Source organism: Chrysochloris asiatica, unplaced genomic scaffold (assembly GCF_000296735.1).
Source record: "Chrysochloris asiatica unplaced genomic scaffold, ChrAsi1.0 scaffold00242, whole genome shotgun sequence".
In the NCBI taxonomy this organism is placed as follows: domain Eukaryota; kingdom Metazoa; phylum Chordata; class Mammalia; order Afrosoricida; family Chrysochloridae; genus Chrysochloris; species Chrysochloris asiatica.
This window is the reverse complement of record NW_006408760.1, coordinates 2,607,849-2,624,108: the sequence shown is the minus strand read 5'-3', so window position 1 is coordinate 2,624,108 and position 16,260 is coordinate 2,607,849. Positions and strand designations below refer to the sequence as shown.

At 39.2% G+C, this 16,260-nt stretch overlaps 1 protein-coding gene across 1 annotated transcript in view; it reads right to left on the bottom strand.

The window, feature by feature from the left end:
- Positions 1-16,260, bottom strand: part of UIMC1 (ubiquitin interaction motif containing 1) — a 112,845-nt gene that overhangs the window by 57,775 nt on the left and 38,810 nt on the right. The window contains exon 9 of the mRNA XM_006873467.1: positions 8,171-8,324. Coding sequence (XP_006873529.1) covers positions 8,171-8,324 — 154 coding nt within the window. The remainder of the gene's footprint in view (positions 1-8,170; positions 8,325-16,260) is intronic.

Below are 16,260 nucleotides of genomic sequence, written 5' to 3'. Positions count from 1 at the left end.
CCTATAAGGACATAAATCTTTCCAAGGCTATAATTTTTTTGTTGTTGTTGTTAGGTGCCATCGAGTCAGTACCAACTCACAGCGACCCTATGAACAACAGAACAAAACACTGCCCAATCCTGGGCCAGCCTCACAATTGTTGCCACGCTTGAGCCCATTGATGCTGCCACTTGGCCAATCCTTCTGGGTGGGGATCTTCCTCTTTTTCTCTGACCCTCCATCTTAACAAACATGATATCCTTCTCTAGTGATTAGTCCCTCCTGAAGATATATCAGAAATATGAGAGATGAAGTTTGGTCATCCTGGCACCCAAAGAGCACTCTGGCTGCACTTCTGCCAACACAGATATGTTTGTTCTTTTGGCAGCCCATGGCACTTTCAGTATCCTCCTCCAACACCATAACTCAAATGCATCAATTCTTCTACAGTCTTCTTTAATCACTGTCCAGCTTTTGCATCCATATGAGGTCATTGAAAATACCATAGCTTGGGGCAGGCACACCTTAGTCCTCAAACTGACAACTTTGCTCTTTAACATTTTAAAAAGGTCTTGTGCAGCAGATTTGCCTAATGCAATATGTCATTTGAATTCTTGACTGCTGCTTCCGTGAGTGTTGATAGTTGATCCAAGAAAAATGAAATCTTTGATAACTTCAATCTTTTCTCCATTGATAAGAATGTTGTTTATTGGTCTAGTAGTGAGGATTTTTGTTTTCTTTACATTGAGATATAATCCATACCAAAGGCTGTGGTCTTTGATCTTCATCAGTAAGTATTTTAAGTCCTCTTCACTTTCAGCAAGCAAGGTCATATCATCTGCATTATCACAGGTTGTTCATGAATCTTCCGCCAATCCTGATGCCACATTTTTCTTCATAGAACCCAGCTTCTCAGATTATTTGCTCAGCATACAAATTGAATAAGTATGGTGAAAGAATACAACACTGTCGCACACCTTTCTTAATTTTAAACCATTCAGTGTTCCCATGTTCTGTTCGAACAACTGCCTCTTGGTTTATTTACAGATTCCTTATGAGCACAATTAAGTGTTCCGGAATACTCATACTTCACAATGTTGTCCATAGTTTGTCACGATCCACACAAATGAAAGCCTTTGCACAGTCAATAAAGCACAGATAAACATCTTTCTGGTATTCTCTGCTTTCAGCCAAGATCCATCTGATGTCAGCTATAATATCCCTCATTCCACATCCTCTTCTGAATCCGGGATGAATCTGGAAGTTCTCTGTCAATGTCTGCTTGCAACTGTTTCTGTATCACCTTTAGTAAAATTTTACTCACATGGAATATCAAAGATATTGTTGGATGATCTCTGCATTTTGTTGGGTCACCTCTCTTTGGAACGTGATCTCGTCCAACCAGTTGGCCAAATAGTTGTCTTCCAAATTTCTTGGCATAGTTGAATTAGTGCCTCCAGTGCCGCCTCACTTTCTTGAAAGGTTTTTTTGTTTTTGTTTTTTTACAGAAGCCTCATCTTTCCCCCTTAGAGTTCATACTACTGACCTTTCTTAGGAACCCAACACTGAACCCAATGTGCCACCAGGTCTCCTTGTGACTAGACTCGGAGTGGGTATATTAATGATAAGGCCACTCAGAATCCTTTTCTAGACTGACCTATCGTCTTAGAAGTCCTTTTTTCCACTGAAGGATGAAAGTCTATGGCTGCTGGCAGTCAGTTTGCTTGCCCCTGGCAAAAAGCCTGTCTACTGAATAGAGACATACCAAAACTAAACCGAACCCTTATCCACTGAGTCAGTTCCAACTCACAGCCACCCTTGGAAACTTAAAGGGTATCCAAGACCAAATCTTTATGAGAGCAGACAGCCTCAACTTTCTCCCACAGAGCAGCTGGTGGGTTTGAACCTCCAACTTTACAGTAAGCAGTCCAATGCTACTCCACTGTGTCACTAGAGTCCCTTGAATAGACAGGTAAAGTTAAAAGAAGAGAGACATCTTGTAAGCTTCTAAATCCAACTGCCTGATGTCTACCCCAGAGTTCCCCGTTATGATGCAATTGACTTGTTTTTTACACTTTAAGTTATTTGAATTATATTTATCACACATAAATCCTAAAGAATCCTATACACTACCGTAGGATAAACATGTAAATAATTCTGTTAAGAGTTGAAAAGAATTTTCCTCCAGATTACCCCATGTAACTCAAGTTATTCTCCAATTACTTACTATTGCCTTTCTTAATGCCCCTACTACAAGCACACTGAATTGCTTGCGGTTTCCTGCATATTATTGTTAAATGCTGTCGAGTCCTCTCCAATTTATAGCGAACCTGTATATGGTTTCAGAGGAGCGGCTAATGAGTTTGAACCCCTGACCTCATGATTCAAAACAACCTTGCAGTCCAGTGTTTATCTAAAGCATCACACTAGGACTCCCTTTACAATTTTCTATTTATGTGATTTTGCCTACTATTTTCTTACATTAATGCCCTTCCCTGTCAATCTCTAATAACATTTCCTTTAAAACATACCACAGGATTTTATCTGTACGTCCTTTAAGGTATTAGTAGATTTGACCTTGTATAACAGTTACTCATGTGCATGCCATATCCACTCAGCTGAACTGTAATCTCAGAGAGATCAGGGTCTGTGTTTGATTCATATATCTCCAATATCCATGTTTTTTTCAAGCAAATTTATGTTGTCCCAGTGTTAACATCTGAGTGGTAACATGCTAATACATTTAATAACAATATATTTAATCTCATCATCTTGGTTATCAATAAAGTCATATTAATACAAGTGAGAAGGAGCTCTGGTAGCGTAGTGGTTACGAATCGGGCTGCGAACCTTAAGGTCAGCGGTTCGAAACTACCAGCCGCTCCGCGGGAGAAAGATGAGGCTTTCTACTCCCGTAAAGATTTACACCCTCGGAAACCCTGTACAGGGTCGCTATGGGTCGGACCCGACTCAAAAGGCACTTAACAACAACAACAACAATACAAGTGAGAAGACTGAATAGGATATAAATTCATTCTAGTAGGTAAATATAGGTATCTAAAAAAACAGAAAAAATCCAACTTGGTCTAGTTTAAGAAATAAATTGTAATTAGAGCTCTTCAAGCCCTGACTACTTTAGTGAGTCACCCAAGTTAAGTCTATTCTAGATCTTAGTCCTTTTCTCTGTTAGCTCTCAGACAAATTCATAGAATGTTGTTGGTAAGTGCTAGCAAGTCGATTCCAACCCATATCGACCCAGTATAGGGTTTCCAAGGAGCAGCTGGTGAGCTTGAACTGCCTATCTTGCAGTTCACATGGCTTTACAGTCTGGCGCATTAACCCACAGAGCCACACCAGGACTCCAACTTATAAAAGGATCCCCTAGAACTAAGCCCACTGTCATCAAGTTGACTCCAACTTGTGGTGACTCCATGTACAACAGAGTAGAAATGTCCCACAGGGTTTTCTTGAGGCTGCAATCGTTCTTCCATAGCATTGCTGAGAAGGTATAAATTATTAACTTTTTAGGTTAGTAAAGTAAAAATTGTCACCCATCAACCTACTCCCCACCCATCTCTCCTTTTTCCAAGAGAAAATGCATTCCTAGCAGTATACTGACTTTAAGCCACAGCTCTGTATCCAAACCCAAAATATAAGCAGTTAATGGTTTCAGCTTCCCTAACTCTCCTATGATATCTCACTGGCTTATTCTTACCGCTTTGACTCTCATGCCTTTCCTTGCCATTCGTCTTTTGTGCAACTCTATCTGGTTGAAGGCTTATCCTTTATGTATTAGCATACAGAAACACACACCTCAAAAAGACTACAGAGACAGGAAAAACTATTCAGTAACAATAGCAAGTATCATTCATTTGGAGTCCTGGTATGGTGCTGTGAGTTAACGTGCTGGACTGCAAGGTCGATTTGAACCACAAGGTTGGCAGTTCAAGTTCACCAGCTACTCCTTGGAAACCCACTACAGGATCAATATGAATTGGAACCCACTGGATAGCATATAACAACACCATTCATTTAATATCTACTACATTCCAGGCATAAACTAGTACTTTATAAAGTACTCACAACAAACCTGATATTGTCAAGGCAAATTTTACAAACAAGGAAGGTGATCCTTAAACAGGTAAGGAAGTTTGTCAAATATAACTGCTAAAATTTTAAATCCAGATCTGTTTAGTTTCAAGGGCCACGCTTCTCCCATTCTATCATAACACCAGAAATAAAACAATGACCATTCTACCAGCTCCACCCTTCTCCCTAACCCCAGCAATCTATCTCCACACAGTAGCTAGAGTGATTCTTTTTAAAGAATAAACTAGATATTAATCCTTTGTCCCAATGGTTCCTTCCTTACTCAGAGTAAAAGCTAAGGTCCTTCACAAGAGCCATATGTGATCAGTCTACATGTCTTCTCCCAGTTACCTCTCTGGTTTGTTGTTTATTTCCTCCTCACTTAACTTCGCTCTAGCCATACTAGCTTCTTGGACATTCCTCATATACACCAAAACTGTTCATACCTTAAGGTCTTTGCATTTGCTTCTATTTGGTGTTAACATGACCCCAACTTGCCCCCAAATCCTCTTAGCTTATCTTCTCACTTCCTTTAGGTTTCTGCTCAAATATCACCTTTTCAGTAGGTCCTGCCCGGACCACCAATCTTAAATTACTACCTTCTGACCTTAATATTCTTACCCACTTCTTTCTGTTTTATCTCCACAATACTTACCACCTAGTGGCACTATGGGTTAATGAGCCAGACTTGAAAGCCGTTTGAACTGCAAGGTCAGCGGTTCAAGCTCACCCGCTGCTCCTCGGTAACCCTATACAGGGTGGCTATGGGTTGGAACAGACTCGACGGCACTTCACAACAACAACAACTGACATATATTTATTTATTGCCCATCTCCCACCACTAGAATATAGAATAGAGACTTTTTCTATTATCTTCACTGTATCTGGTATATAAGTAAACCAAAATACCAAACCAGTTGCCATTTAGTTGATTCTGACTCATGGTAAATCCACGTGTCAGAGTAGAACTATGCTCCATAGGCTTTTCAGAGACTAATTGTTCTTAAGTAGACCACCAGGCCTTTCTTCCAAGGTGCCTCTGGGCAAACTAAAAGCCCCAACCCTTCAGCAGTTAGTATTAGCCAATTCCATTAACTGTTAGCTCAATCCACTTCTATTGAAGGAATAAATGGGTAATTTTTTTTTCTTCCTAGATATTTAAATAAAATGGTCTCAAATGCATTTTCCAGAAAGCAAATACAAAGGTAACCTGCTTTAGTCCTAGTCTAGATTAGCTCAGAAAATTCTCTTCCACAAACAATGCCATTAAAAAATATCCCTTCTAATTTCTTCTTAGTTGTGTAGTCATGTCACTGAGCAACAAACTGAGCAGACTGAGCCAACCTAACTAGAGTATAGTATTATAATCAAATAAAACTTACAGCAAAGTTAATCAGACACATATTTAATGATATGCATAATTGTTATTGTGCTGCATGGTAATTAGGCATAAATGGTAGACACTTCATGTAAATTACTCTAATTACTATTTCTTTTACACAGCCAAACCAATCATGTCTAGGATCAGCTTTAGTAGAAGGAGGAGAACGCTGGATACTTTTTAACTCTGGGAGGTAAGTCCTCTCTTTTATACTACCCCTTTAGGCACTACGCTAATGGTCTCTCAGCCTGGGTTAGTTCTTCAAGACCAGTAACTCCTTCTCCGCTACACTCAAAGAGACTCCCTTTAACCAAGATTTAAACACTTGCTGGGGGCCTGGTCTATGACTGCAGTCATAAAGCTGAAAAGGAATCAGAACAATCATTAACTTGTCTTTGGGAAGTAAGATGAGAGCAGGCAAATTGGTGGGGAAGCCAAGTAAAGAGAGGAAACTTACTAAGGACTTATTATGCATTAAGTACACTCATAATTCCTCTCACTACTTTCCCATCTCACCTCCACTTTCAAACTCTTTTTCCATGAAAGTAAAGAAGTCAGCAAAGTAGCATGGCTTAGTTCTCCAAAAGTATATGAAAAGTCATGGTTTTGGTACAGTGTGAGGTATGGACCATGAGAATCTACTTGTTAATCACAGCCCCTTAAAATCTATCTTTGATCTTGCCTTTCTGTATATGATTTTAAATTCTAAATATAGTAACATTGGCACAACTCTCTCTGGTCAAAATGCTAACTGTAGTTACACATTAGAAGAAAATGTTGAAAATTTTTCCTCAATGGTACTTTATCCCCACAGCTTGGAGGTGGTGGTGGTGTGTAGTGGAATCAGTTCCAACTCACAGCAATCCTGTACAGAGTTTCCAAGGCTGTAAATCTTTATGGGAACAGAAAGCCTCATCTTTCTCCCACGGAATGGCTGGTAATTTCAAACTGCTGACCTTGAGGTTAGCAGTCCAACTAGTAACTCTGTAGCTCAGAGGCATCTAAATCTGAAATTGTGTAAGTGTGAAGTATTTGGTAAGTTAAGATTGCCAGGAAAAAAAAATGACATGTTATTTAACTATCCTGAAGTACCACACTTATTTCACATCATAATATTAATGGTTTATAATTACTGAATATTTATAACGTATCAGGTATTATTTACCTCTATGGGATCATGCTAAAAATATGAGGAGACATCAGAAAGTTCATTGGAAAATGAAATTAAAAGACGATTGAATTTTTCCATGAACTTTTGAAAGCCTCCTATATTGTTCTGCCACTTAACTCTACTTAGCAGTTTAGATCTTTCTATGTGCAGTTATATTTTAAACATAGTTGAGATCTGACTAATTTGTATTCTGCCTTTTCTACTTATAGCATAAATTTTCCCCTATCACTAAAATTGTAAAAATATTTTATAAGTGTTTGTGTAATATTCTATAATCTGGATTGCCTTTGTTTACCTAGCTACTGTGTATTTATACCGCTTCAAGTTGCCACTACTCCAACTATGCATCAAAGAGTATCTCTATATCTAATGTTGTCTCTGCACCTTGGGGTCGTTTCCCAAAGGAAGATTCCTAGTATGGGTGATAATAATGAAGTGAGCTCTAGAGGTAAGTCAATAAGAAGCTGAGTCCCATCTTGTCACTTACTAGTATGTGACCCTATTTTAGTCCCAAGCTTCCCTGTATACATTTGTCAAATAATAGAAATTAACTTACTCAGTTTTTACAAAGTTATATGAGATATTTTTAGGAAAGCATAGTGGCTAACATGCATAACAGTAAGTACTGAAGAAATATTTGCTACTGCAATTATTTCCAGTAGTGGAATTACTAAGTCAATGATTCTGAGAACACTTTTTAAAGTCTTTAAGCATAGCACTAAACAAGAAAAACTTCCTCTTAATTTTCCCAAGTGCTACATTGCCAGACTAAGTAGCCCTCTCTGGTGACAATTTTGGGCCCCTGAAAGAGAATATGGAACTGGGGTCCCATTGAAACCATCTCTACTTACTTCTTTACTTCCCTTAGAACAAAGTTTGGGAGTGGAGGCAGTGTGGGGGAGGAGTCAGAGCTCCAGGATAACAAGATAACTCAACAGAAACATGTAAGACATTAATGTAAACTAAGGGTATTTTTCAGCTGCTGTCTTTTAAGCTAAATTTCTACAGAAAAAAACAAAATTGACTTATATGAATGAAAAGTAGGTAATGCTGGAAGTTGGTTCCTCAAGTTCCACAGGAGTTTCAATATATAAGTTGAAATGTATCTACTGTATTGTATTGACTATTGGTCCACCAATGGGAGTCCTGGTGTGATGCTGTGGGATAAAGCAATGGACCGATAGGTCAGTTTGAAACACAAGGTTGGCCGCTTAAATTCACCAGGTGCTCCTTGGAAACCCTGTACAGGGTCGATATGACTCGGAACTAACTTGATGGCACTTAACAACAACAATGGCAAAGAAACTGAAATTCTAAAAGATGGGAGATTTAGTTTTCTCCTCTCCTTTCTCTTAAGTTTAAGTATAACAAAATAATATGCCTGCCAAATAATAAAGAACATGAATAGTACTAGAAAATTAATCAGACAGAAGGTGGGGGGTGGGGGGAACTTTCATTTGTAAGATCAGATATTTTACCTGCATTGAACTGTAGAGAATTTAAAAGCCACCACCACAAAGGCAAAAGTGTTTGTCCTGGTGAGTCTTTACCTGTGTCTTGACCCATCAGACCATTGCAGCACATGGCATGTCGCTCAATCTTTGTGGATGGGAAGCCTTGGTTACACAGTGGGCAGGACACACGGGTACTGGATGAGAATGTAGAAGTAGGTATTTCCTTCTCAGCATCTTTACTGTTACCAACCTGAAGAACATGGTCAACAACAATTATAATAGCTTTAGATTATAAAATATCTTTTCCCCCAAAGAACTGTACAAACTCAAGGTCCATTATCTCCTTAACTTTCAAAGAGACAGTATCGATCAGTTTAACAAACTCGGGACTGAATATTGGGAGCTACTGATAACATAATTCACACGCATGTAGTATCTACTATGTGCCAAACACACTGTGTGCATGACTCAGTTAATCCTCATAATAATCTCACAGAGGTGTTACAAACATGCCGTTTTTACACACAAGAATAGAGCCATTCAAAACAGGCAAACAACTTGCCCAAAGTCACAAAACAAGTAAGTGGCAAAGCTGAAATTCAAACCAAGGACAATCTGACTCCAAACTCTGAGCACACCCTGCTACACTGTAAGGTACCGTCCTTGGTTGGGTCACTGATTGGCTGTGTTACAACTCCCAGCCAAAATTTGCATATTAACAATATCTTTTTTTTTTTTTTTTTTCCTACTATGACTGGGACTCTGTAGTTAAGTGTTGTTGTTTTAAACCTTTTTATTGTGAAATTGAGTGAAGGTTTAGAGAGCAGATCATCAGTGTTACATTCAACAAATCATATACTTGGCTTCATTAGATTGATTGCAATCTCCTCCATGTACCAATGGTTAACAGTATTTAATACTATTTAACTCCTGTACTCCTCCTTTTGTTTCCCGCTACCTTAATCAATCTCTCTCTTCTTGTATAATGCTTTCCTGTCACCCATGTTTAACATGATAATCTAGCCCACGAATAATCTTCCCTTCCCCCTGCCCCATAACCATCATAGTTTGTTTATTTTATCAAGAAAACCTTTTATTAACTTTTTACAACATTGGTCTCATACAGTATTTGTCCTTTTGTGGTTGACTAATTTCACTCAGCATAATGTCCTCCAGGTACATCCATGTCATGAGGCATTTCGCAGACTCATCATTATTCTTCAATGTTGCACAGTATTCTATTGTGTGTAATTAACAACAAAATTTTAACACTATTTTTCAATATCACCATACAACTGTGATAACTATAAGAGACTTTAAGACATTAAGAAGTCAGGAAACAAAAGAGTCTTAAGCCAAAAGCAGAACATCCAGGATTTATGTTAAAGACCTAGAGAAGGCCCAAAGAAAAATAATGAATTAATATAATCAACTCTGCAAAAGCCATCCTTATACCATCTCTCTCTTATTCTTCTCACTGTTTTATAGATGCCATTTCTCCTACAGTTGCCAGTGTTTGTTAGAGGCAGTTTTTATTCTACCTGTACAGGTCAGAGCTGAGAACTACGCAGTGATTAATTCAACACTGCAGCACGACTGCCTAACACTTGCTCTAAAGGACAGCATGTCCTATTCAATCTATGTGAGGCTGCCCTGCATAGCCACTGCTTCAGTTAAGAGCAACAAACAACTGGGTTGTCACTGTGACTTATAAAGGAGGAAAACTAAACCCTCTTCTGGAACAAAAACAAAACAAATCTGTAATCATATATAATTTGAGCTCTGAGGGAACTGGGATTTTCTAGTCTCTAAATTTAGGCCATCCCTAAAAATCTACTGCTTGTAAATGTGACCTAGCAGTTTAGAAAACAGGCCTTCTAAACATCAAGTCAAACAGTTTCTACAATTGCCAGAAAATATCCTCTTTTCAACACCTGTCTTTTATTTAAAGAGACATGCTCTGAAAGGGAAAAGAAAGAAAGATGAGAAAGGAACTAATACTTGTTGAGTTCCTACACTATGTCAGGCTCTATCAAGTATTTTACATATGCATTCCTCACAATGACCCAACTAGATACAGATATCACCAGCTCCAGTACTACAGAATGGAACAGAGGTTTAGGAAGGCAAAACAAAGTCACTAAGTACACAACCAAGATTCAAACCCAGGTCTGTTTGATATCAAAATCTTCAATATTTCCATTCTCCTATGGTTACAAATCGGGCTGCGAACTGCAAGGTCAGCAGCTCCACTGGAGAAAGATAAGGCTTTCTGCTCCCGTAAAGATGTGCAGCCTTGGAAACCCTATTCAGGGTTGCTATGGATCGGAACCGACTCGACAGCACTTAACAACAACAACAATGTGGCAGGAGCAAAAAGCCTCCCTCTCTTTGTTTCTGGAGTCATGGTGTGGCACTGTAGAATAGGCACTTTACCACAAGATCAGTTTGAACCACAAGGTTGGTGTTTCAAACCCACCAGTCACTCCTTTGAAATCCTATACAGAGTTGCTATGAGTTGGAACTGATTTGACAGCATATAACAACAACTTGTTTCTGCAAGGTGATCCTACCAGGTGTTGTGAGACTATCTGGTTCCGTTATTCTTTTTTTTTTTTTTTTTAAGTGTTTATTGTGAATTGAGTGATAGTTTACATGGGAGAACATAAGCTTTACATTCATCCTATTATATTTTGTTTCATTGCAATGACTGCAATCCGCTCCATGCATCATCATTCAACAGCATTTGCCTTCCACTCCCTCTGTTTCTTTTTGGATGTACAACAAAGCACCCAGGCATATATAATCATTCAAATAACCAAAGGACATACCCTACAAACCTGCCCCCTGGCCGCCAGCACACAGCCCCTCTCCCTCCTTGAGTCTAGAGTCCCAAGCCACTCCATCTCTCCATGTCATCATCTCTGCCTCCATCTCTGGCATCACTGCTTCTCTGGATAGGGTCCCGCACTCCGCTCTTCGTCCTTGATGGTCCCAGAAACCTCCACTCCTGGACTGCAAAGTAAATCACTCCCCTTCTTTTCTTACAAAACATCTACCTTTACATTTGCAACAATCAGAATCAGTCCTGATACCAATTATTCAGTATTGAACCACGAGAGTCTTATCCCCATTTCCTTTCACCAGTCCCATCTAGACAGGTTGGAAACCACTCAGTGGAGATTCTATCTTCCCCCGTACCCCCTGAAACTAAGCTCCCTCTTGAAAACCTGTAAGCCAGTCACTTCATGCCTTTGTAGCCCCCATTTTGGGTAGCCAATATCTAAGTTGCCCATCCCCGTCAACCCTGTGTATAGAGGGGGTGGGAATGATCCTTGCTGTGAAGATCCATTCCCTCTTTTAAGCTACTATATCCATAAGTATAGGTCAAGTTCATCAAATTGTAGCATATTATACTTTTTTCCCTCTTCTTTCTTCCTCTAGTTGAGTTCTGATCATCCAGACACTGAAGCTAGGTCAAATAACTACTATCTGCATGTATGGGCGTTCTTGTGCATCTCCCCTCACTTCATATCAGCTGGATGCTTCACTCTCTCGCTCTAGTCCTCTGTGGCTGAGTCCCTGTCCATGAGCTTAGGAGTCCCCAGGTCTTGCTATACAGCTGGCCAACCAGGTCTCAATCCAGGTTGACAGGAGTCTATTGAACGTGGTAAGACTTAGACCACTGCTTCTCTGCTAATTTTCCCCACTTCCCGTTATCAGTAGGTAGACCAATGTGGTCACCAGGAAGATTACATGGCTGCTCGTGTATTCCCTTTAAGTTTCTGCCTTGGAAGGGGGTTTGCCCTGAAGGGACTTGATTGCTTGCCTTGATGGATCCCCGGTGAACAACTTGCTTGTTCTTGTAGTAGTCAATAAGACTGCCATTATTGTTTTTGATTTTTTCTTGGTTCCATTATTCTTAACCCAAAGGGTGAGGCAAGTCAAGTGGGTCTGGAATGTGTTGGTATTATTTATTCCAACGTAGCCGATGGACTTTCCACTCCCCCAGGTTCCTCTACTCATAGATCTCACAAGATAGCTGTCTTGAAATGCAAAGCTATTTGAGTATGGAAGCAATTAATTATATCCTAAAATTTAGAAACAGTCTTGAATTACTGAAAGTTAGTAGCAATTGACAGCAGTTATCTGACATTCTAAAGTTCAGCAAACACAGAAATGTTATGTGACATGAATGTCACTAGTACTCATACCCAGCACTATACTCCTTTGTATTCATCACCAGTACTATAAAATTCAGAGAATGTACCTTCTACTATTAATGTATTCAAGAGGGAATAATCTAGTATTGTCTTATTGTGAATATAAGACCACATTCACAGGCAAGCCAGAGGATTTTGAACATTTTTATATTAAAGTAAGATTTTTTCCCCCATACCATTCAAAAGATCTATTTAAATATTAACTAGCATGGAGGAACCACAAAGGGGAAAACACAAGTGAAGCAGCTTTTATTTGTTGTTGTTATGTGTCGTAGAGTCGGTCCGACTCATGTGACCCTGTAAAGGGTTTCCAAGGCTGTAAGTCTTTACAGGAGCAGAAAGCCTTATCTTTCTCCCATGGAACAGCTGGTAGTTTCGAACTGCTAGCCTTGTGGTTCGCGGCCCAATTTGTAACCACTACACTACCAGAGCTCCTTAGCTTTTATTGTTGTTGTTAAGTGCCATCGAGTCGGGTCCGACCCATAGCGACCCTGTACAGGGTTTCCGAGGGTGTAAATCTTTTATTAGGGCCATGTATATAGTCAAGAATTTGGTCTCTGCAAAACTGCTTCTGCATCTTTAAAATACTACACAGCTATTTTTCAAAAAAGGCATTCAGACACCAAATCATGATCTCTTAAAGGGTTGGTCATTATCTTCTGGCCTCAAAACACCTCACCATGAAAAATGGACACAGTGCACACTTCAGACAAGATGGCGGTCTAGGCAGACTCGCTATACAGACTGTCAACAATAAAAACAAGGGCGATCAAATGAAACAGATATGAATGATAATTCTGGAACCCTAACCTTCAGAGGAAAGGACAGAGACGAGGATGTAATACCAACTAGGAGAAAATGCTAAACAAAAGCTACAAGAGAGGAAGCCACATAGGTGATCTGTCAGCTGTGGCCATTTTGAAATTTTACAAGCAATGATCCATCGAGACAGTGACCTGACAAAATAAACACACTCGAGTGGCTGGGGACAGGGAAGGCAGGATCTTCCTTTATTGGAAGTGTGGTCACTGTGAAATATTGCAAGCACTGATCCATCAATACAGTGGCCTCAAAACACAAACACACATTGTGGAGAATGAGTGTTCCGGAATACGTAAGTGTGCTCATGAGGAACCTATACATAGACCAAGAGGCAGTCATTCAAACAAGGGGACCCTGAATGATTTACAGTCAGCAAAGCTGTGTACACCAAGGTTGCATTCTCTCACCATACTTATTCAATCTGTATACTGAGCAAGTAATCCAAGAAACTGGATTACATGAAGAAGAACATGGCATTAGGACTGGAAGAAAACTCATTAGCCTGCGACATGCAGATGATAAGCAATCTTGCATGCTGAAAGTAGAGGACTTAAAAAACTTACTGATGAAGATCAAAAATCACTGTCTTCAGTATAAGTTGCGCCTCAATGTCAAGAAAACAAAATTCCTCACCACTGGACCAATAAATAATATCATTATAAATGGAAAAAAGACTGAAGTTGTCAAACATTTTGCTTGGATCCACTATCAACACTCATGGAAACAGCAGTCAAGAAATCAAATGATGTACTACACTAGGCAAATCTGTTGCACAAGACTTCTTTAATGTGTTCAATAGCAAAGATATCAGTTTGAGGACTCAGCTGTGCCTGACTCAAACCATGGTACTTTCAATAGCTTCATGTGCATATGAAAGTTGGACAATTAATATGAAAGATGCAGAAGAATTGATGTATTTTAATTATGGTGCTGGAGAAGAATATTAAAAGTAGCATAAACTGTTAGAAGAGCAGTCCATGTGTTGGAAGAAGTATAACCAGAATGCTCCTTAAAATCCAGAATGGCGAGACTTCGTCTCTCATACTTCAGACCTATTATCAGGAAGGACCAGTCCCTGGAAAAGGATATTAAGCTTGGTAAAGTGGAGGGTCAGCGAAAAAGAGGAAGATCCCCAACCAGATGGAGTTACATGGTGGCAGCAGCAATGGGCTCAAGCTTATTGACAATTATAAGGATGAGGTAGGACCTCAAGCACTGTTTCATTCTGTTGTGAATAAGGTCGCTATGAGTTGGAACCAACTCAACAGCACCTAACAAGATAATCAAGACACCTTCCTATCAGAAGCTCTTAACACAGTTTATAAAAACTTATTGGACTAGCTGTTTCTAAGAGCTCTTCTCAAAAAGGATAGCCATCTGAGACAACAACCAGGGGAAACTCTCAGGCAAGATATTCACAAAATATTGTTTCCAAAGGAACCTGACTACTTCAAGAAACCAAATCCAAAGGGATTACAATTCTACTGTGGGTTCTCTAAACTCAAATACTGTCATTAGTAAACTAGTATCATCGAATGGCAACAACACATTACAAAGCAGTAAAATAATAAATGCTTCCACATGCATGCTTCTATTTGGTACCAAATCTGTTTACATTCTTTGTCTAATTTAATCTTCAACAGAAACCCAGTAATATACAGATTTTTACCTCCCATTTTACAAACAAAAGAACTGAAATTTAGAGCATTCTTCTATGCTCCCCTTCTGCCCTATGTATGCATCTTTACCATTATATGTGTATCTTGTCAGATCAGATTTTCACTACAATTATCTATTTATTTATGTGTCTGTCTTCACCCTTACCAGGATTCTTTGAAGGTAAGAACTGTGTTTTTCTTATTTATCATTAAGTGTAAAACAATGACCAGCACACAGTATGCAAACTATCACTATCTGCTGAATAAATTAAAAGATTACTTAAATAATTTGTCCAAGATCAAAGTTAAAAGCTGGGATTGAAATTCAAAGCCATGTCTTCTAATTTCAATGTTAAGCTCCTTGTACTATGCCATATTCTTTCAGATAAATGAGAAATTTGACATTATACACAGATTCCAAAGGTAAGAGCTGTTCTTTTTGGTTTTTGTTATATCTTCTCTTTGTGATTAATATACCCATTATAATACTGTCTTTGTGCATAAACTCAGTATATTCAGATTCTATATTTCTAGTGACTTTTAATTACAAAAAGTGATTACTCAGTAATTTAAAAGCTATGGTATCTGTAACTTCTTTTAATGAAAACCTCTGAGACTATTTAGGAGCTCTGGTGTGGTGCTGCAGGTTACTGCACTGGACTACAAGGTCGGTTTGAACCACAAGGTTGGCAGTTCAAGTTCACCAGCCGGTCCTTGGAAAGCCTATACAGGACCAACTCGATGGCACTTAACAACAACAGATATCACAGCAAGTAGCAACACTAGAAAAAGGACATTCAATATGAGAATGGCTACACAATTCCATCCATTTGCTTTGCTGCTTGTTGTTAAGTGCCATCAAGTTGTTTCCAACTCATAGCAACCCTGTATAAGGTTTACAAAAAGTAGCTGGTGGGTTTGAACTGCCGATCTTATGGTTAGCAGTCCAGGGCTTATCATACAGTGCCACTCTAGGACTCTATATGATGTGTAGAGGTGAGTATATATACACTGTACATTCTAAACAGGGTTCATGCTCTTTGACTCACACAAATAAATCTCCTTTGCAATCATGGACTGCTAAGAAATCAGCCTTGATTAAAGTTTGCAAGGCTTCTTCTATATGTTAGGATGACTATGTTACTAACACTCATTTAGAAGGTTCTGATCTCTCACTGGGAAAAGTACACAGAGACCATCTTGACATAGTAGCTCTGTGCAGAAGTGTCATTTTTTTCTACCACCACAGGCATCAGGGAATCCAGAGCTGTCACATGATGGCTGCAAGAAACCAGGTAGTGTACAAGATCCATGAAAGCAGAATTTCTACTTTTATTTGAATTATGTGCAGTGCAGACACTAGAGAGGAGATCTAATCTCTATTATATAAACTTTTTTTAAAAAACACCTATAGAGGGACCCAGCATTCACCGAAGACCCACCTGAAAGAGGGATGCCATCTGCATTTCCATTGAGGTCCCCC